Source organism: Theobroma umbraticum, unplaced genomic scaffold (genome assembly GCF_002168275.2).
Source record: "Theobroma umbraticum cultivar Fairchild unplaced genomic scaffold, ASM216827v3 scaffold_30.0, whole genome shotgun sequence".
NCBI lineage: Eukaryota > Viridiplantae > Streptophyta > Magnoliopsida > Malvales > Malvaceae > Theobroma > Theobroma umbraticum.
Genome location: NW_018397254.1, coordinates 4,204,012 through 4,225,727, shown reverse-complemented (window position 1 = coordinate 4,225,727; position 21,716 = coordinate 4,204,012). Strand labels below are relative to the sequence as shown.

The following is a 21,716-nucleotide window of genomic DNA, read 5'->3' as shown; positions in this document are numbered from 1 at the left end:
CTATCTGAAGCTACTAGGCAAAGAGCAACAAATTTTGGAGGGGATGGTCATGGCTACATTGTAATCAAGACCACAGAATTGGTCCATATGTCAAGGTGGAATTCATGTAAAACAATGATGTGGGTGGTTTCGAAGAAAGTGGACAATTTTTGTTTGACACGATAGTTGTTGTTGAGGATACTTTTCCTTGATGAAAGGACACAACAAAACTGATCTGGTAAAGCTTGTTTAAAACTCTAACCCCCTCTCTCTATCCCTTTTGCTTATACCTTGTTCTAATTGGTAGCAAAATATTTTTTGCAAAAAGTTACTTGTTTAAATCTCTTTCTGAAATATTGATGGGTTTTTACTGTGAAACTTGTTTAGTGTAAGATACATGAATCAAATGCATTATGAGCAGGAAACTTTGGTATTCAACGTACATTTTGAGCGGAGGGATGGTCAAAATCAAGTTGTTGAGATCAGTTAAAAATCATGTGATGTCTTGAGTTGATGATACATCTGTGAAACAGACTTCTTTGGGTGCGTTGGGCAGGGTTCCTTGACAGCACTGCGTGGGTGTAAATGGAGAGAACAGCCCGGGCATGAAGTGGGCCTACCAAAGCAATTGAGCAACGGCACCAGACAGTTAAAAGTGATTCCCCATTCACCAACTCACACCCGATCAAAAGATAGATTGTGCTAACTTGATTGTCCATTTATTCTGGTGGTCCGCCACCGAGAGGTGATGGTTTGGCCGCGATGTCCAGGACGAACCTGGTCATCGCTAATCAATTATTAGGTAAAGTGGGATGCTGATGGTTCAGTTTACCGGAGGCAGCCGGGTAAGGTTCATACTCTGCTTTTGCAAGCAGCATAAATTGTTTCAATGACATTATTCTGCTTTTGGACAATTTTGGTTTAACCCATAACCTTCCTTGCAGTTCTAGAGTGCCTTGAAGCATGAAATATGAACATGGCAAGATGACAGATCAAGATAAAGAAAGTCAAGTAAGAGGAATGAAAAAGGTAAATAGCAATGTGGTCAATTTTGAGATGCATAATGACGATCATGCATGTCATTTTTTGATTGTCATCACTATGCATTCCTGTAATCTAGGCTTAATTATTTGGGAAGCTACACAAATAAACGTTACACTTTCCTTCCAGAATCACATCCAAAAACACTGACTACCATAATCGTGTGTGTATATTCTCTACATCACAAATAACAAAATGTAAGAACTTATGCCTCTCTTTGAGGATTGCGGATTGGAACTCTTCAGTCCCTCAGCCTCGAGCAATTTAATCACCAGTTGGCATCTTAACCTTGCCTTGATTTTTTACCTCCAAACAGATGACCTGTTGACATGGTTTATTGATCATTGGAGGTGCTGTTTCCACTGCTACCAACCCAGTATTGTTTAACTGCAACTAGCATCTTCTCTGGCACAAGGGGGCCATCCTCATGATCCATCATCTTGGTGTTCCATCTCATGCCTCCAGCAATTCTCCGGACCTTGTTTAGAACATCAACATCATCCCGGAAGATAACAGCCCCTTCAGGTCGCAAAATGCGATCCATTTCCAGAAGGATGTATTCAAAGTTACACCTGCAATTGATCATAAATTTATAGGTAATGAAACACTTTCACCCGGTCTTCAATGAAGTGGTCCAAACAAGAATCCGTTCATTGAGCAGTAAGTTAATTAAGAAAATTGAATAATGCAGTCAGCATTTTTTGCATTGCAAAGCTACGAATATCTAATTTTTGTTTTGAGAAACAAAAACTCTTGTCAATACGGAGTCTAAGAGTTATTCCAAAATAAACTTTCAGCCATATGATGGCAGTCAAAGTTGGCATTTAATGTTTAATTACTTTATATTCACCACACTATCAGTGAACCATAACTCTTCACCTCGTCAAACCAACATTTATTAATTTTGATTTTAAAAGGTTTTAAAGATGTGGTGAGCTATGGTTCACTGAAAGCATATTGAATTGTATGCTGAATTAAGCACTTTTGGAAAAAGATGAAAAGGAAATCACACATAAAACATGGCACATTGGAAAAAGGTGAAAAAGAGACTTACTTGTTTTGATACAAGCTAAAGACACCATTGGCATGAATAAAGTCATATGTTCTTGGATATGTAGAGAAACCTTCGCACCTGTAACAAATAAGAAATGAAAATGTCACCAATGGAGTTTGCGGTGGTTCATTTATGAAGTTTTTATGAGTTATATTCCATAAAAAGAGGAGTCACTAAAAAATAAGATATGACTAATGATTTCAATGCCCTCAAATTGTCACTAGCTCTGCAATTGCAAAGTATTTGAGACGGCCTTTAGCTAAGCTACTTCGAGCTTCTCTTTCTCTGGTAAGTGTCAGTGTGCCAAAGGCCTTAAGTAATGTGCATTTAGTTGAAATCTATAGTAATTTATTTAACTAATATAGGTCACATGTCCAATATCATGATGGTGCTGGTGGTTAATGAGTTATGCAGAAAGTTGATACACCAGTAACTACAAAAACAAGTCTATAAAATGTATTTTCCCTACGCATCAGTACATCATGACTTCTGAACAGAGGACTTATAATCAGGTACTCTACTTTCCACTGTTTCTACACCACAAGAACAAATAAACTCTTTTGTAAACCTCCTCACTCTATTTCCCTATGATAATTAACAGTATAATTTTGAGGATGAAAAAGAAAAAAAGGAACTCAATATGGAACTAGTTAAATTAATCACAGAGACAATAGAGAACAAAGATTGAGACATACCAGTCATGGTATATTCCAATTAGACCTCTCTCATAGATAATCCCTAAGGTGTTCTTAGCAATTGTGGGCACAACATTCATCACCCAAGACTTTGGTGATTCAAGTGATGCTGCAAATCCTCCAAGACCTGCATTCATGTCCATCACGTTTCGGTATCTTGCAGTACCAATCAATTTATTTATTCTTTTGTAAGCATTTACATGCTTCTTCCAGAGCTTATTGTCCTCCTGGTAAGATTCAGCTGAGACCCCATCAACAAGTCCTTTGGCTATCCGAGGAGGGACGCCAAAAAGCCTAGCTGGGTACTTCTTCAACTCCCCTCCTGCCACTTCACTTGAACTACTTACCTTAGGGAAAGGGGTTATGCACGTTTCCATTTTCTTGTACCTAAAACGCGCCAAAGAAGAAAGAATTACGGTGATAATACAAAAAGAAAATAACAACTTTACATATAGAAGAGTCAGAAGTGGAAATGACACATAGAATACAACGATTTCGCTGTGCTTGATATGCACCCACAACACTCTTAAACCAAATACTATTTTACTAATAAATATATGATAATTGAAATCAATGATGAAATAGCAAAGCTCTTACCGACTAGTGAATCAATCTTAAGAGAGAAAATGCAAATCACAAGAAAACTCACCAAACATCATCGGCATCCCTTGATTCACATATATTGGCAGACTTCCGGCGGCAGGATTTGTCATTTACTTTTTTTTGGAAAATAGCAATATCTCCCTTCTCATATTTTTTCTCCCAGCAAAGAAGTTCAGCTAGCTCTTCAATCTTTCTTTGCTCAGCCTTGAGATCTTCCTTAGATCGCTTCCACGTTTTGTAGTAGGTCTTCCAATTAATTGGAGGGCCAGACAAGACCCAGTATCCACCAGGCCTCAGGACTCTATCAACTTCCATTAAGTACATCCCATCTGAGTAAACAGGTAGACGTGTAGAAGCATCATCAATTTCCTGGTAGTTTTAAAATTCATTGTTGGCTTCTTATTGTTTAGTTCCAACTTCTAACCATACTTAATTACTGAACAATATACCAGAAAAGCATGGTGAAAAAGAAAACAAAAGTACTACATGATTTCACAGCTAACATGTTCATTATTACCAATTACCATTTGCAGTCCATGGTATTAGGCATCGAGAACACTGAGCCATATCAAATGCTCTGGAGGGATATGGAAGGTTTATAGATCCAAGAACACCAACAACAGCAGGTACACCTCGCTCCAGTGCAAACTGTACCTGTGCTTCATGATTGTCCCGAGGTGCAAAAGACATAGCCAGAACATTTCTCTTCATCATGTATGCGCCCCAACTTGCGACCTACATTATGATTGTTTCTATTAGTGCAGGTAATCCTGCTGAATAAAATGCCAAACTGGTGCTTTGATGATGATTGTTGGCAACAAGAACATTATGGAAATCGTTCGACCTCTAATATGATGGAGAGATAGACAGACTGTGGTCAGTAAGATAGAGATCCAAGAACAAAAGAGTATATGTGATGACTAAATGTAAATAAATGATGAAGGAGAAAAGAATATTCATGAGCACAAAGTTATGTAATCTCAATTCTCAGTATATAAGCTCCTTAATATATCTATTAACCAATACAATCAGTTCCTATTAGACATAGTAGTTATGGGGATGCTTTATCAAGTGTGGACTAGCTTAATCCTACAGACTTAGACATATAGCATGTTTGTATATGCAACAAAAAAAAATACGCAGTTGATTAAATATTCCGCACTTCACTATGGTATATTCTAAGACTAAAAAACCATGCCTATATACATTATTTTAGGGAAGTCAGACACTCAAATAATTCATAAGCTCACAGTTTGCAGAAGAATAAAATGTGAAGGGAATAGCTAAGAAGTAAACTGCATTGTAAATTACTAAACACCCCTGGCCCCAAAAGAAAGCAAATGCATAACAGCATCATAAATTCTCAACTAAAGAGGGATAACATATTCTCGAAAAATCAACATACTCCACAACCGGTGTCCAATGCTGTTCTGACAGAACCATCTGCTATTGGGATGACTGATGCAAGCTCATCAATATAAGCATCTGCACCTTGAGGAAACATAGTTCCTCCACCTGGAAATTTGAACACATTTCCTTTGAACTGTACCCAGTTCTGGACAGCCTTCTCAACTGTCAGGCTTTTGTGAGGAACATTAGAATAATGGACATAGTCACGACTCTTTGGCCATTCAAATGGTGTCATATACCCTTTGGGAGCTGGAATGAGACAATGTAATTTTTCTTCTTCAGCAGGACAGTGCCTTTCCCTGTAAATCATGTTATCCCTAGGAAACTTCATGGCACGGTCTTGCTCTTGGCAAGGGGTGTAATCAGTGTATTTTAAATCACATGGCTTAAACACCACAGCTTTTGGTTTGGAATGCTCAACAATCTCTACATCATTGTGATGAGTTTCAAAGTTTAAATTGGTGAAGATACTGCAGTCTGTCTGCTTGGTTACTGCCAATGCTATACTATCTCCTTTGCCAAAACCACTTCTCTGCCATGCTCCCAGAATGTAAAAGAAACAGCATAAACCAATCACAGCAAATATAGATAGTGGGCTTCGTGTTCTGTTGCCTGATGGATTGTGCTTGGATGCCATGATTAGAGGGTGACAAATTCCCCAAAGCACACTGTGAGGAGAAGTAAGTTAGAACATAATGAATTTCCATGGATACATAATGGTAAAGTAAGAGATAAATACCAAAACGTTAAGAGAAACTATTCATAATGTTCCAATTGTGTACACTACACTTGCTTCAACTAATAGCAACCAAAAAATTCACTAAGGCGCCAAATGTAAAGTTAACAGGATATAAAAAGAATTTCAAAATCCTAAGGATTTAGATCAATTTTATTGTCAGCAAAATACCAAATTTTAAAAGCAGATATAGTAACCTAAGAAATAAATAAAGTAAATAATAATTCCACCTTTGCAGGTAATAACATTTCAAAATAATCCACTTCACTCCCAACAAGCTCAGAGTTCTTCTGCACTTACTTCTCTACTTGGGATCAATCAAGTTTTACAGCCTCAAGAGCATTACGAAAAGAGTTCAGTTCTTTATAAATTTTCTATAAAGTAAACCTAAGAAATCAACTAAAAAGCTGGCGTTTTTATCAAATGGGTCTAAACATATCCACCTTATTTTACATCTCAAAACACAGAAAACAAACTGAAAAAGTGAGATCCATTAACTGAAGTAGAAATCTCACATCTTGAATCCATCAAATAAAAAGAAAACAACATGCATGGATCTCAAGAGAGCAAACAATATAAGCAAAAATAAAGCAAAAGTTCAAGCAAAAATAGTAGCATAAAAAGCTACGAACTTTAAAGCACAAAAATGGAGAAAGATAGAACATGGGATCAAAGAAAAATACCCAGAAAAAAAGAAAGAAAGAAAGTGCTCTAAGCAGAGCCCTTTTGCTTGAATATCTCTCTCTGGATCTCCAGAGAGCAAATGAGTGGAGAGTGTTTCGGTGAGAGAATGGTAGAGACTTGAAAGACGTTGGATTTACAGTAAAGGGTGTGTCTTTTATCTCTCTTATACGCACACAAAAGTCGGTTAAAATGGCATATTCACTTGTTTTTATCTCGTTTGAGTTTACACAGGAGTAATCGAGGTCGGGGACGCACTGTTCTGTTTTAATCCAATCAATGTCCAAAGCAGGAAAATGGGTAAACAACTAAAACAATGCTACTTGACTTCTCCTAGATTTGCTTCTGCCTTGCGATTATGTCATCCATTGATACTATATATAGTTAGATTTATTTTTCTAATACTATGGAAAAGTCGATGGAAGAGGCCACATAATGTAATTGCATAAGGAAATTCAGGAAAAGAAAACACAATTCAAAATGCAGCAATAATTTGGGGTTAGGACCATATTTTGTTGAAAGTGTATTTCACCTAATTTGTGAAGTCACATCTGCACCCTTGCCGACACTACCGTGTTGAAGAACTTTGATAATGTTTGAAACGAATAAAGAATCATCAATATCTCCATTGAATATAGTTGAGTTGCTATTGTTTAATTGAAACGTCATTGTATCATGCGTACTAGTACTAGATCTACGCACAAGGACAGAATTTGTGATCTATACTTGAGAATTTGAGACTTAAGATTGAATAGACACATAAGCGTTATCCCCAGATTTTTCTTACACTAAAATTATTGGGAAATTTGGACCCACTAATCAGTATGACAGCTGACAAGGATTAGAAAACGGAAACAAAAGTGTGTGCACGAAGGTGCAGGGGCATGGGTTACCATTTTCTCTTGAATCTGTCTCCAAAGTTATGACATAGGAGCAGTTAGATGAAATTGGTTGTTCATCCCATCAGCATGAGCTCCATTGGCATCAGAAATTTGAATAGTACAAGCTCTAACCATAGACTGATTATCTTTCCAGTGAAACTGTGAGAGTGATAGTTTCGCATCAAAACAGAAGAATTTTTGTGGTATTTTCACCTACTTTGAGAGTTTAAAACACAAGCATGAAGGGAAGCAATATAGATTACATTGTTTATACCATAAGTCCAAATTCTTGAAACACCAAAATCCCCAATTGGGATGCCGATTTCCTAATGCAACAGAAGAGGAATAAGCTGTGCTGTATGACGTTCAATGGTTTACAGGAACCTGGTGGGGCGTGTACAAGGGGATGTATTTTAACCTCCAAAAACAATCTCCAAAGACTAGCTCCACTGTCAAATGGTGGAAACTTTCACTTTGTTCATCAATCTCTTAACACCTTGATTAATCCGGCAAAAACCCTTAAATAAAAGCTATAATGAATGAAAGTCTTCTGCTACTGCTTAGAGGACATAGAGGTTGAAAAGAGGCTGTTCTGACCATTCTCAATACATCCCCATGTGGCAATGTTAAAGCATCAGTGCTTTAGGTTCTGCATGAACATTATGGTTTGTGCATATCAGACAAATATGAAACCAAATTAAAAGAGAACACTGAAGCCGACATCAGAAGAGGAAAAAAAAACTTTAATGCACAGATAAAGTGTCCTGAAGCACAGCAGCCTTCACTTTGTGGTCTGATTGATTTGAGTTTGTGTTGATGCCTCCATCTGGTTTCGATGTGACTCCCTCCCCCTTTTTTCTCATCCTGGAAGAGCTCAAAGAACCTTCAACTACAAAGAAATTAAAATGAACAAATCAAGATTGAAAGAGTCACTCCAAAGATGCTACCCTAACGATGTGTTATGGTTCTGAAGAAGCTCCTTTGACTAATACTCAACATACAACAACAACATGAAAGAGTTTTGGAAAACTGTAAGCATCTTAATTGAAAAAGTAAAACACACAAATATAGATTTTGAACCTTGCCATTCCCACACGACTTTTGATTCACCCTTAATAAGCTTGGGGTAGCGATCTACTCGAGAATCTTCCTGTACCAACTCCTCAACCTGAAAATAAGTTGAAGATTGAATCAAGTTTTAAAATCTTATAGCCTAGTTGATTACAATTAATTGGCACTTCAATGTATTAACATAAAATTGCATCAGGGATTAGTTCTAACACATTAGGAAAGAAAAAAGAAAAGAAAAAATAAATCCATGATTAGGTACAGATAATTTGACTAATGAACACAAGCAAGTGAAAATACCTTTTTCCATAATTGAGGATCCTTTCTTTCCCTAGGAAAAAGAAGATGATCCCGCAACCATGAGGCAACAACCCATGATTCACCTCCACCATTGACGCTCTTTGACCTCAAGGTTTTCTCCTCAAGTATGTCACAGACCTAACAATTGAAACAATTCGATTATCAATTTCTTAATGATGTTCAAATTGCTTTATAATTTGATATAATCACTTTAGATGTGGGGATCAAGTTAAACATAATGAAAGCATGAAATTTTTTTAAGCAATCATTTCTTGAGCATAACAATGAGGGATAAAAAATGGTTATTCTAAAGTCTGCAATTTTACAGCAAGAACATTTACAGAATGCTTCATGTATTTTGATAACAACCTATCTCACATTTTGCTATGCTATCCTTTTCTTTTTTCTTTATCCATCCCCTGCTTCTATATCCCCAGTTCTACTCATTATAAGGTGGTCATTTTTATATATATTAAAAAACATCACTTAGTTTAAGCCCACATCTATTTGGAATCTATCTCAGCAGACTGTTCACAACCGCTGGGTAAAATAATGCTGAGAATTTTAGGCGTTAAACTAAAACGCAAAAGACGACCTCCAAAAGAGCTTGACATGCAGAAGGTAAGGAAAATAAACCATTAATTAACCATAACTGTACATGGAAAAACTTGCACACCTGATGGTAAAGCTCTTCTATTCTAGCTGAAAGACAGCGTTTCTGATGGACTTTCCAAAACAGCATTGCAAATCCTAAAAGCTGTTAAACTAAATATTGTTACAACGGTCAAAATATTGATACTTTTAACTAAAGCATTCAGAGGATGGCTTTTAGAAGGGACTACCCCTGCACAAACAGGCACAATAATAAGAGCATGATTGGAGATCAATTGACGGATACGACAGGTAAAGGGTTTGAAATATTCTGCCAGAGAATCTGGACACTTGACCTCCTGTATCCTGTATAAAAACAAGAGAAATGTGATTTAAATGCTTCCAAGTGTTGAAACTTTAAATAGATGATAATAAGCATACCCATGGGTATTTATTCTTGTCTCCAATAATTTAACTATCATCTCCATAACCCTTTGTTTCGCAGACAAGTATGTGGCATTGTCTGGGCCAAAATTTTGCATCAGCTCATGTCCATCTAAATCATTCCAAATATCATGTTCTCGAGCCTGAAACGGGTACATATTTAGAACAACAGCTTCAGCAAGTTATAAACTCTGGGATACTTAATCTACTGGCATATGCATTTAATATTAAACAAAATGGAAAAATCAAGGGGTACCCAAACTGTCCCAGTCCCATAGCACAAACTTTGAGCGTAAGCTTCACAGAGGCGAACTTCTATCCACTTGGACTACAAAATACAAATGATAATCAGAAAAGTTACATAAATATTCCAAGGTAAAAATTGCATTTGCGGTGCTTAGAATCTCATATACCAGAATAAGCAAAAGTCTAAGAACACACAAATTTCTTAGCTGTTTCATTGATATCTCGATCTTCTACACACAGCTTTCCATGTCTTCTATAGCCATGAATGCATTCCAACTTGCCTTCATAACATTCCCCATTACTTGGACAAGGCTCACAAGAATCTGTAGTAATGCACATTTTTCAGAACATTATTGGAATCTATAATTTCTAAGCAGACTATATGAAACTAGGATTAGACTACATCATGAAAAAGATAAAATATTTGTTCACCAAAATATACTTTAAAAATTTAATTACATACTCGATAAAGGAAGGCAGAAGAAAATTGATAGTCACGGTTAGAAAGAAATATGGAATAACCATAATGAGCAAAGAACACTAACATGGGGCACTTGAAATATAAAGTTACCCACAAATTCATATAGCCAACAAACCCGATTAAAGCCCATATAAAAAGATACCAAGAGAGCCAGAATTAATACACAAAATGAATTAAAATTCATATAAAAGGACACCCAGAAAGCAAAGTTTAACAAAAACGAAGAAACGCTCATAAAAAATAAGAAGAGGGGTAAAAGAATTGACCAGAGAGAGAATCGATGGAGTCTAAGTTGCTATCGCAGAAGGACTTAGAGGTGGAGGTGAAGAAAGTGGCGAAGAAGTTACAGGAGAGAGCAACTGAGGAAGCGATTGCGAGTGCCGCTATGAGCCGCAAAAACTCTCCTTTCGAAGGGAATAAACTCCGGGGCGGCTCTAATATCGAGTTTAGTGAAGATTTTGAAGTTGATGATTTAGAAGGAGAATTGGGCTTCGGTTTTGGACGCTTCTTGGGCGTTGGCGTTGATGAAGACATGTTGAGGCTTGATCGACAAGAAAAATGTTAAATTTCTTTCGAAGAATTAGAGAGGGAAAAGTGAAGAGGAAGGAAAAAGAGAAGGAGAGAAGGCTCGCGATTCCTTTATTTGATTTTTCTTTCCCTATTCTGGCCAAAAAAAGGAAAATATTATAGAAATAACTTCTCCAAAGGTAGCGGTAAAAGCACGAGTGATAAGTAAATTTGACATTAACAAAATGAAGAGCTTGAGAAACCGGCAACCTGTTAGTAGAAGTTGCCGGTCTCAGTCTCAGTTTTTCAGTCGGAGATGGTGTGAATTGGGGCGACTGCCTCTAGCACTCCCCACAAAAACCAAAGTGATGCCCCCATCCATGTGAAAGAGACATTTTTGGACACTTCTTTTCTATTTTTAAACTTTTGAGTCTTTTTCCATTCCCATCCATTCCAAGTTTCCAACCCCAGACTGTTTCCTTTACATTTACCAGTTGGTAAACTCACTACTTGACCTACTGCATCTGATGTTTCCATCTGAATTTCAAGCTTATTCCATTTGAATATTGAGCATTGAGCTACCACAGGCTGTTATCACATGGCTAACCCACCTCCAAAGCTACTAGCAAAAAGCAACTTATAAATTGGTTCTGATGTAATACCAAAGAAAAGTTCCTTGCATGTGCCAACATTTTAATTTTATCTCTTCTTCGTTTATTTCTTGAAATTAGCTTTCACTATTTTCTTAATAGACGAGTACTGTAGCAGTATTTTCTCTGTTGAGCAAATAAAGGCATCTCCCATTGAGTTTTCATTACTTTATTATTGGGACACCTTTTTTTGTAAAATATTCTTTAATATGACTGTAATTAACACACAACTGCTTACTCTGTTTTGAAGCTGCGCCCGGACAAACACCCAAATTTTCTGGTTGATTCCTTTAATGGGTACACTACAGAACCCAATTCAATCAAAACCCTAATTTCCCCAAATTTTCATCAACACTCTGTTCCCAGATCAACCTCTCCTGGTAAAGTATTCAATCCAAAATTCTTTTTCTTTTTTTCACTTCTTTATTCGTTATATTTGCGTCAATGGAATACCTGGAATTCAACTCAATTGCTCTCTTACAGAAATGAATTTATTTTTAGACAAGGTTGAATTTTCTTGGGTCTATAGTACAATTCAGCATTTGGGTATGTTAAATTCTTTTTCTTATTTCTTGTGTTTCTTGGGTTTTAAAGAATTTTTACGAAAGGAATCTTTCGCTTGTAAACGATGGGACTTGAACAGATATTAACGTAAGATCTACATCAAAAAAAAAATGAGAAAATTCTCTTCTTTAAGCTCTGAAGCATTAAGAAAGGAAAAGTCTTACACTGATATATACAATTATAATCGTGGGTAAATTTTGGAGGTTGTACCGGGAAACCCCAGAATCAATTTCAGTTAGGCTCTAAACTAAATCTTTTAGTTTTCTGATTGGTTTTTCATTTCTTTCTTTTGGTTACGAGAAAATTGTTAGAGTAATAGATGTAAAGTGCATATAAAAATTTGATTGCGATGCTTTTTGTATGTTGGTGGGTTACGACTTTTCTAGTGACAGATGAGAATTGTCCAACTTATTGTTATCAGGTCTCGGGAGGGGAATTGAGAATACATCCATTTCAGGTGTTTTCTATGAGGTGAGACAAGTTGGATGATGGCAGACTTACCAGGTTATTTGCGCAACTGCTTGCATACTGGAAAACTTGCACTTCTGGCAATTTTAGTTTCGGGAGGGATTGTATTGCAAATCTTGGTTAGTAGTGCATTTCTCTGTTAATTAATTACCTTTGGTTGTGGCTCTAAATGTTTTTGTCATTCTGATTCCTTGTGGATGGTGGTGTCTCAGGCATGCGCTTTGTACAATAATTGGTGGCCAATGCTAACTAGTAAGTGAATGTGAAGTTTGTGATGTTAGTTAGCTGTTTCTTGTAATTGAGTTACGTATTCTCAAATGAATATGTTAGTTTTTTCCAAATGTAAATTTAAATTTTCAGTATGTAACTTATCCAAGGCAGCCTATCACTGATTCAGTTGTTAATGTTATGTGTCCCTTTATATCTACCTCAAAGGTTGATGCTCATAAATCAGCTCGTTAGTCCTGTGATTTAGAAGCATGTCAAGAAGACAATTGCTCTTGAATCTACAAAACTATGTTTCTTAAGATTCAACTGATTTTACCATCTAGGGACATGCATCATGCATGCAGAAATGTGTCATTTCCACAATTCTTTGGGTTAATTTCCTTTCATTGTTGTGTGACTTTGCTGTGATATTTGGTACTAACGAGTTTGCTGGGTTGCTGCTTGATTGCACATTGTAGGCAATGTTTATGAGTGAGTGTGAAGTTTGTGACTTTGTGTGAAAGTGTGTGTAAGCAGGGAGGGCCTGAGATTTTCCTGTCACTTTTTTTGTGCAATTAAGTAAGAATCTTATACTGATTCAGCATGCTGACATGCTTCATTGCTGTTGCAGTAATAATGTATGTGCTTCTTCCAATGCCTTTGCTGTTCTTTGCGGGCTCTGATGGTTCTTCTCTTTTATCTGAATCTGACAATAGGTAATTAATTTTGGCCCTAAAATTATTCATAAATAAGATTTGATCCTCTTTTACAGCTTGCACAATTAGAATACTCATTATTTGTCTTCCCAATGAACAATGTAACAGTTGGGTCAATGCAACAAAGTTCTTGACTGGAGCTTCTGCAGTTGGAAGCATTGCAATACCAGCTATCCTAAAGCATGCTGGTGTTATCGGTTGGGGCGCACTGGCAATGGAACTCTCATCTTATTTTATATTCATACTAGCCATTATGTGTTATATCCGAATGGATGATAATGACGACTACAGTTTCCTCTGAAAGATGACTTATCTGCAATCATGTCAAATACTGTAAAAGTTAGTTCAAACGAGGCAATGTCTTTCCCTGTTTTGATGAGCCTTATTTCCATAATTCCATGTTTGTTCTTGTAGAGTGATTGGGTGATTTATTCTTTTTTTGGGTCCGAGTAATGAGTGCCAATGTGCCACTATTGGTTATGAACAATTGTTGCATTGAAAATGAAAAACCTCTTTCATAAGAGATCTTGCTTTAGAATTAGACAATGATGGGGTGAGAGAAGTCTCTACCGGTATGCTTGTTTTCTTGATAAAACCTACTTTGAATCACCAGAATTGTTTTGATCACTGATAAAAAGTCATCTTTCTAGAGCATTTACCAGGCTCAAGTGCCATGTACGTTTTGTCATAGCCAGCTACCACAAGCCTACAGCTATACCATTTCCTCATCATTTAGTTTTTATATAGAGATGACAATCAAAGAGTACAAAAGATTGGGCCCCAAGCACTCTGCAGAAAATTTTCCATATTTACTCGGTAGTGTTTTCATTTTTGTAAGAAAAATTGAAGAAAAACTCCTGCAAGACCTCAATCGCAACGAACATAACACATTGTTGGATCAAGAAAATAATGAGTTTGAACAAACTGATTCTGAAAAAGCCAGGGTACCGTGGAACATATTCAGTAAACTTAGTTCAATCAAGCAACATGGAAATTGCCTGCCTGTAAAGCCAATTACTCAAGAAGAAAGTGACTATTATGAACATAGCCATACATATTTAGCAGAAAAATAATTATCACCCTGGTTTTTGCTTTCCTTAAGTTGACCTTCAGCAGTTACGACCAAAAATCCTTTTCTTGTTGAGCTCCATTCGACATTGTGTTTGTGACCAGAAGAATTTTTTTGCATTGTAAAAGTTCTTTTTAACAACAAACACAATGCCATCGAAGCTCAACAAATGAAATCTTTTGGCTTATGACAGTTAACAGTAGGTAATCAAATACAAACCCAGACCAAGACCTACTATTCTGGCGAGAAAAGTGTGGTTTGACCATAAATTATTTCCATTCTTTTTCCCAACTGTTTTAAAAATTTTAACTCACAGTAACACTTTAATCACAAGAATGCCAAGCACACACCCTGTAACCATAATTTTTCATACAATTTTCAATCATAATTCTTTACCAAAATCAACTACATTATCAATGAAAAACTAGACCTTCAGCATTTGTGACCAAAAATCCTTTTCTTGTTAAGCTCCATTCAACATTGTGTTTGCGACCAAACAAATTTTTTTGCATTGCAAAAGTTCCTTTTGACAACAAACGCAATGCCAACGAAGCTCAACAAATAAAATCTTTTGGCTTGTGACAGTAAAAAGTGGGCAATCAAATACAAACCCAGACCAAGACCTACTATTCTGGTGAGAAAAGTATGGTTTGACCATAAATTTTTTCCAATCTTTTTCCCCAAAAAACAAAATTATGTCTGTTTTAGATATTTTAACTCACAGTAACACTTTAATCACAAGAATGCCAAGCACACACCCTGTAACCATAATTTTTCATATAATTTTCAAAGAATTTATTTTCAATCATAATTCTTCACCAAAATCAACTACATTACAATGAAAAACTAGACCTTAGCAAGATGAGAACAGCTAATGACGTAAAAATCCATATAAGACTTATACACATGCCATTCTCCAAAAATCCATGAGATTTCTGGAGCATAAGATGGTGCTTATATGATGAACATTTCTAGACCAGCGCACCCTGCTAATTGTAGATAGAGCCATAAAAAGTCTTTCAGTAACTTTCCAATCATTAATTTTCAATACACCTACCAAAAACAATGTCACGCATGCATCAAACTCTAATTTAAGAGAATATTCATAGCTTGCAATTTCGATCAGTACATTAAAAATTATTGATTCAAAATCTCCCTAAAGAATAAATTCAAACTATATTTCCTGCTGCATAATAATTTGGGCATCTTTGTACTCTGAATTTGCCTTCTAAATTCTTATAATTAAAATTAAAGAAAGAAACGAAGACAAAATTCAAAAGAAAAATGTATTTCTCATTACCCAAAATCAGAATAATCTCTAAACAACAAGTCTATGTTAAACGTTCAACTTTCTTACAATCAATTTTCTTTACCGACTTACAACCGATTTTTCAGTGTCAAAAGACGACGCGAAACTGGGGAGCGTCGGATCCACTAGCGGGCAGAATTTCCCAGCGGCAAGGCTCGAGCTCGTCGGAGACGGGACAGAACCCGGCTAACGTAACCTTATCAGCAGTAGCCGCTACGGACCCGAACTCGAACACTGTAACACTCTCAGGTCGGGGCACTACAACGGCTCCGTGCATTCCCGGAACGGGTTGCGGCGTCTCGTTGGGCTTCGGTATGGTTTGGGTTTCTGTTTTCGGATTGCCTCTGAACCAAGAGAGAAGACCCATTGTTGGTTGTGCGAGTTTTCCGGGAATCGTAGGGTATTTTATGGAATAGGAATCGTAGGGTTTTTGGAAAATGGAGAGTGGGCTTTTATAAGGGGAATGGAATTGGGCGCCTATGTGAAATTACAAGGATGCCCTAGTGTTTTTGGAATTGCAAATTGCATTAGAAGCAAAACGGTGCGTTTTCTCAGGAGGGTGGATGCTTTTTGGTATTGACATCCTGCTTAATCACAAAATATAAAAATTTAAAAAATTAAAAATAAATTAAATTTTAAGTTATGAAAAAATTATTTATTTAAAAAATTAATATTTAATTTACTGATAATTTATTAAAAAGAAAAATATATGTATCTTTTTTAAGTTTTGCTTAAAATTATACACAAATCAAACAGTATTCAAAATATATAATTCACTTTAAATGTGTAAATGATGTTAATAGATAAACATAAAATATCTAAATTAGTCTTTAAATGTGAATAACGTTATTCACCTAAAGAAAATATTAACCGGTGACTAAGGACATGACTTTTGTGCCTAAGGAAAGATATTCTTTTAAATAAATTATCTATTTTAAATACTAATAGACCCACATATAATTATGGTTAAAACATGATAAATTTCCACTTTCCAATTGCAGAATGGTTCACAAGGGCGCAAGGATTGAACATACAGAGAGAAAAAGTTCATAAACAATATCAAATTTTTCTGAGATTAAGTGATTTTAGCACTAAAGTTCTCTTTGTAAGTAAATATTGTCATCTCCAGCTTCGAAATCCAAACATATAGGTTTCTCATATATGCATGATGAGTAGAAATCAACCGTGATAGAGAAAAGGAATATCAGCAAAATTCTGCAATTGAATTGTACGAGCCCGAACGATGAACTTAAATGTCACTGGCCAAATCTCAGACAGCCAAGAAATCCATCCAAGAACTCGAATACTAAGACATAAATAGAACCAGAGTATGCCATGCCCTCAATTTATATTTTGCATTGTGACAGAATAAGCCTGGAACAGCTTACAAATCTATAAATGAACTTGATTCCGTATCAAAAAACATGCAGCAAAATGAATCCTCTCAAAACAGGAATGCAATTGGGAAACATCAGTTACCTCCTGGATGCTACCTTCAGATCAAAATTCCAAAATGCCAAAAGGCTTTAAGTCCCTTCATTACTAGCTTTTGAGCTCCTATAATCCCTTTTCAACTCAGCAACTCTCTTCATACAAGCTGCCTTTGATTTCCCAGGCACAGCAGCCGCAATCTTCTCCCATCTCATTGGCGCATCCTTTGGGAACGCCTTCAGAGCATTGAGCAAGGCAATGTCTTCCCCTGAACTCCACCCCCTTTCTCCAGCATTATTGTCACCACCACCGCTATTTTCTTGGCCCTCCGTCGTTACACCGTCATTTCCACCGTGAATTCTCGTATCCAATGGCTTCCTATTCTTCAAAAACTGCGCATACGAATCACTGTCGCCCGCTTTCTTCTCTCCCAATTCTTTTGCTTTCTTTATCACACTCTCCGTTGTATGTTTCCCCTTAAAGGCTGCTGCTATAGACTCCCATCTACCCGGCTTCCCCACCGGATTCTTCACCATTTGTTTCTTCAAAATCTCCACATCTGCCTCACTCCACTGCATCTCCTCGCCATCGAAACCACTCCGGAGATCTTCTTTTTTTCCCCCTAAACTAGAAAACCCATTTGAATTTTTACTTTTCACCTCTAAATTCGAAAACCCAATTGCATTTTCCACAGACGAACCACGATTTCCACCCAATTCGTCAATTTTATCGGGCTTTGACCGCTTCTGGGAAAATTTTTTCTTGGATTCAGGCTCAGGTTGGGGTTCTTCATCGATGGGATCAGGGATAATTGGTCCATGACCGACGCGAACGTCACCGCCGGTGAGGGAAGGAGGAGCAAAAGGGCCTAGAAACAGTGAGAGGGAGAGCCAAAAGAAGAGGGATTTGAAGGGCTCGGTGTGGAGAGAGAAGAGGGACAGAGAGAGAAGAAGGGAAGAGATTGAGAGCGTAAGGAAAAGTAAGGTTTTGGAGGGTTTTTGTGGGGTATTCTCATGGGATGAGGAAGAGGCTTGCAGGCGTGATTGGAAGAGAAATCTGGGTCTGGTGTCCTCGTCCAAGAACTCCATTTCTTCTTTGCTTTCGCGAAGAGAAAATTAGGGTGGCGATGGCTAAACTAAGAAACAGACCAACAGCTTTTGACTTTCTCTATTTAAAGTTTGTCCAACAGCCTTTTATAATTCCTATTAATTAAAGAACAGAAGGAAGGAAATCAATTGTCCATAACTTAGTCGTGCTATATCGGTCCATCGGAGATGCTTCGTAAATAAGATTGGATCTAGAACTAATTAGATGACGAAATGTTCTCCAAATACATTTAATTTAAAAAATATCTTATTTATTTATTTAATAAAAAAACATTTATTTTGAAAAAGTAGTAGAATTAATTATTTTAAAGTTAATTTTAGTCATAATACAGCTCATATATTATTTAAAAAAACTTAAATAAGTTTTTTTTTGTTATTACTTTCAATTAAATTTATATATCTTTATTTTAAATTAAATAAACTTTATTGATTAATTATTATTAATTAAAATATCATTTATCATTTTATATCAATATGACACTTGTATGACGTTTGTGTGGTCTATAAATAATAAAAAATATTATCTTATCAAATTAACATATTGTATCGTTATCAATTATAATATATTAATATGTCAAATTATCATAAATTATAATATATTAATATCTCACGTTAGCATCATACGATATAAAATGATAAAAGATATTTTGAATAAATCAATCATTAGTAATAAAAACTTATTTAATTAAAAATAAAAGTATAAAAACTTATATGATTCAAAATGAAAGTATAAGAATTTAATTGAATACAATAAAATTATAAGAGTTATTTTAATTTTTGAATAATTTATGAACTTTTTTAAAATATTATGTCATAATTTTAAACCAAAAGATAAATTTTTTTGCAAGACTTTTCGTTTTTTTTAATTAATTATAAAAAAGATTACAAGATTTTTTTTAAAAAAAATTATCTTTCATTATTAAACTATAATTTAATTTTTTGTCCGACCATCACCTCCTTTATCATATGAAACATCGAGTTTATTAATTGTGGTGAATATTAAGTATTTTTCAAATGTTGAAACAAAATACAAAAAGATTTTGTATATTGAATTTATTTTACTTCAAAAAATTCTTTTTCTTCCAATATTTCCATAAACTAGCTATAATAACAATTGACGGAATTAAAAAAAATGAATTACCCTGTTATCTTGTCGAGCTTGTCTATCTAGGATTTTTTTTTGCTTTTCTTTCTTGGTTGCTTATCCTTTTTCTTGCACATTTGATGGATTTGATGAGGTTAGTAGAGCTCGTTTGCTCGGCCGGCTAGAACGTCCACCCGAATCGTCCATACTTCCTCGACGCAAGGACACAGTGCAAAGGGAATAAAAAAGGAGGGAAAATGTTGGAATTTAAGACACAGGACAATCTCGGTAAGAGAAAAGGATTAAGAGCTTAAAGCTTGAAATATGTAAAAGCATTGAAGACTTGCTGAAAGCGAAGAAGCAATATCTCTAGCAAAAGACCTGAATCCAAGTTTTGAATAAAGCTGGTTTAATATTGTCATATTTTAAATACTAAAAAGTTATTTATAAATAAAAAGTAATATATTCATTAATAAGTACAAACTCTAATTTTATTTAAAACAATCAGCCTCCAACGTGAATAAACAAAAAAAAATTATGTTATATTAAAAAAATAATAACACATATAAATGTTGATAGTCAAAACATTATTTTTTCAAGTTTGATGATCAAAATAAAAAATTTTAAAAAATTAAATTACTTTTTTAGTAATTTATTCTAAAAATCACTTAATAATCTGTCAATGTATATAACAATAGTTACAATAAGTGATATAATTATTTGTTTTAAGGGAAAATTTATTTTTTAAGGATACCATGGGGGGAAATGAGAAGCAATCAACTAAAATAATAAAAAAAAACTCTCACAATATGATCTGTCCAATGAATTTATTATTATCCAACATTAAAAAGAATCAAATTCAAATGTCTATTCTCGTATACCTGTTACATTTATTATTATCCAACATTAAATTCGAGTAAACATAACCCATAAATGAATCAAAATTTAGAAATATTTATTTTTACAATCATATTATTAAATAACATATAATTTCAGACAATAAATATTTACTCACTGAAACCTTTTTTTAATAAAAAATATAAAAATAATAAATAATTAAATACAATGCACGTGAACACATATATACAAACCAAAAAAAAAAGTCGGGGTAGATGGTGGGATTGAGCTTTATTCATCGAAGGAATCCAAAAGTCATAACGGGATTCCAGTTTATTACAAAACAATTAAGCTCCCACACAAATGGAGGACTTTAACTTCACTTTCCTTCGAGCCGCTTTAACTCTTCAACCAACTCTGCAAAATGATACGCCAAAAAAAGGAAAAAGGAAATTTTCAATCAATATATGGAACAAGAAAGTTGAATCTCGAGCACAGAAAAAGAAAAGCGTATAAATTTATGTACTTGGAACAATCCACGTTAGGTGAAATGGTGACGGGCAAATTGATTCCACAATTAGCAGGAAGGGCCTGAGCTAACTGGGTGTTTGGTTTTATGTTCTTAGCTGCTGACTTGATGCATTCGCAAGCAGCCTTCCTGTCAGAGGAGGACGATGCGGCGGACGCAAGAGCGGAGGCTCCAGCACAACAAGCAGAGGGCGGTTTCCCAGTCCCATTCACGAGGTAGTTCACGCAAGGTCTCAGGTCCTTGATCACATCACTGCAGGAAATCGCAGCGTCTGAAGCTGGAGCAGAAGCAAGCAAGAGAAGCAGCAAAACAGCAGCCAGAGCTGGGGTTCTGATTCTTGAAGCCATCTCTTTGAGGTAATCAGGACTGGCTCTTGCCCGCTTTTTATAGGAAACTAGTGAAAATATTTTAACCCAGAAGAAAGAGAGGACAGTGATTTTCTTGTTTCTCACACCCAAGTTAGGTGTGATTGATTGAATTTTTATTTGAAACAAACCAAAGAAGCCTGGCCATGTCAATTTGTGCAATCCACTACGAAACAATCCCAGTGTTAAGAAACCACCGAACCGATTATTGCACTCTTGCATCAATTATGCGAAACGTGAAGGTGAATGTTCTCTAACTATGATCCCGGTGTGAATTAAGGTAAAGTGACTGCTTGGGTTTTAGAGCTGGTGGGAATTTGTACAATCAAATCCGGAAAGATTACTTCCCTTGGAAGAGTCCAACCTGTTGAAAATCTAATGTTTAATGTTTTGCCATGAATGGACATCTTAACCAAGCCCCATATTCATGTGTATAAAACTAGTACTAGAGAAGTCTACTTAATAGAGCTGGTTGTCATTTATATGAAGGTAAAATATTCTATTATCCTTAATTTTTAATCATAATTACTTACTATTCATTAATTTATAAAATATATATTCCATCCCAAACAGTTAAACAAGATTAATGATTAATTAAAATATCTAAAGTATCAATTTTTTTAAATCTTTTTAAATCGGTCGACGATTAGATTTTATTTAAATT

At 35.5% G+C, this 21,716-nt stretch overlaps 6 protein-coding genes across 12 annotated transcripts; 1 reads left to right on the top strand and 5 right to left on the bottom strand.

The window, feature by feature from the left end:
* Positions 1-991: 991 nt before the first annotated feature.
* On the bottom strand, positions 992-6,464 carry LOC110412273 (S-adenosyl-L-methionine-dependent methyltransferases superfamily protein). The gene is made up of 7 exons (XM_021422804.2): positions 6,202-6,464; positions 4,778-5,450; positions 3,897-4,107; positions 3,419-3,701; positions 2,770-3,156; positions 2,075-2,152; positions 992-1,592 (listed from the first exon to the last, which is right to left on the bottom strand). Exons 2-7 carry the CDS (start codon positions 5,417-5,419, stop codon positions 1,355-1,357), a joined length of 1,839 nt encoding a protein of 612 aa, XP_021278479.1. The 5' UTR covers positions 5,420-5,450; positions 6,202-6,464; the 3' UTR covers positions 992-1,354.
* A 726-nt stretch (positions 6,465-7,190) lies between these two features.
* LOC110419483 (Man1-Src1p-carboxy-terminal domain protein) lies at positions 7,191-10,914 on the bottom strand. 4 transcript variants are annotated; one of them, XM_021432573.2, is made up of 10 exons: positions 10,477-10,914; positions 9,925-10,052; positions 9,740-9,811; positions 9,481-9,626; positions 9,291-9,405; positions 9,125-9,205; positions 8,449-8,586; positions 8,161-8,248; positions 7,866-7,969; positions 7,191-7,729 (listed from the first exon to the last, which is right to left on the bottom strand). In XM_021432573.2, the coding sequence occupies exons 1-10, from the start codon at positions 10,742-10,744 to the stop codon at positions 7,715-7,717; spliced, it is 1,155 nt and encodes a 384-aa protein (XP_021288248.1). In that variant the 5' UTR covers positions 10,745-10,914; the 3' UTR covers positions 7,191-7,714. The 4 variants fall into 4 exon arrangements, with proteins under 4 accessions (XP_021288248.1, XP_021288241.1, XP_021288234.1 ...); XM_021432566.2 differs by having other exon boundaries at positions 7,823-7,969; positions 10,477-10,911; XM_021432559.2 differs by having other exon boundaries at positions 7,191-7,969; positions 10,477-10,907.
* A 161-nt stretch (positions 10,915-11,075) lies between these two features.
* Positions 11,076-13,735, top strand: LOC110419503 (Vacuolar protein sorting 55 (VPS55) family protein). 4 transcript variants are annotated; one of them, XM_021432594.2, is made up of 6 exons: positions 11,076-11,214; positions 11,618-11,747; positions 12,353-12,518; positions 12,612-12,651; positions 13,238-13,322; positions 13,431-13,735. In XM_021432594.2, the coding sequence occupies exons 3-6, from the start codon at positions 12,417-12,419 to the stop codon at positions 13,621-13,623; spliced, it is 420 nt and encodes a 139-aa protein (XP_021288269.1). In that variant the 5' UTR covers positions 11,076-11,214; positions 11,618-11,747; positions 12,353-12,416; the 3' UTR covers positions 13,624-13,735. The 4 variants fall into 4 exon arrangements, with proteins under 4 accessions (XP_021288269.1, XP_021288277.1, XP_021288284.1 ...); XM_021432602.1 differs by lacking the exon at positions 11,076-11,214 and adding an exon at positions 11,246-11,372; XM_021432609.2 differs by lacking the exon at positions 11,076-11,214 and having other exon boundaries at positions 11,381-11,747; positions 12,389-12,518.
* A 1,928-nt stretch (positions 13,736-15,663) lies between these two features.
* LOC110412797 (allyl alcohol dehydrogenase-like protein) lies at positions 15,664-16,200 on the bottom strand. The gene has a single exon (XM_021423425.2). The coding sequence runs from the start codon at positions 16,065-16,067 to the stop codon at positions 15,789-15,791; it is 279 nt and encodes a 92-aa protein (XP_021279100.1). The 5' UTR covers positions 16,068-16,200; the 3' UTR covers positions 15,664-15,788.
* Positions 16,145-18,308, bottom strand: MAMYB (Duplicated homeodomain-like superfamily protein). Its single transcript, XM_021423415.2, has 2 exons — positions 17,180-18,308; positions 16,145-16,284 (listed from the first exon to the last, which is right to left on the bottom strand). The coding sequence occupies exon 1, from the start codon at positions 18,217-18,219 to the stop codon at positions 17,227-17,229; it is 993 nt and encodes a 330-aa protein (XP_021279090.1). The 5' UTR covers positions 18,220-18,308; the 3' UTR covers positions 16,145-16,284; positions 17,180-17,226.
* A 1,953-nt stretch (positions 18,309-20,261) lies between these two features.
* On the bottom strand, positions 20,262-21,285 carry LOC110422954 (non-specific lipid-transfer protein 4.1-like). The gene is made up of 2 exons (XM_021437024.2): positions 20,685-21,285; positions 20,262-20,575 (listed from the first exon to the last, which is right to left on the bottom strand). The coding sequence occupies exons 1-2, from the start codon at positions 21,272-21,274 to the stop codon at positions 20,566-20,568; spliced, it is 600 nt and encodes a 199-aa protein (XP_021292699.1). The 5' UTR covers positions 21,275-21,285; the 3' UTR covers positions 20,262-20,565.
* Positions 21,286-21,716: the final 431 nt, after the last annotated feature.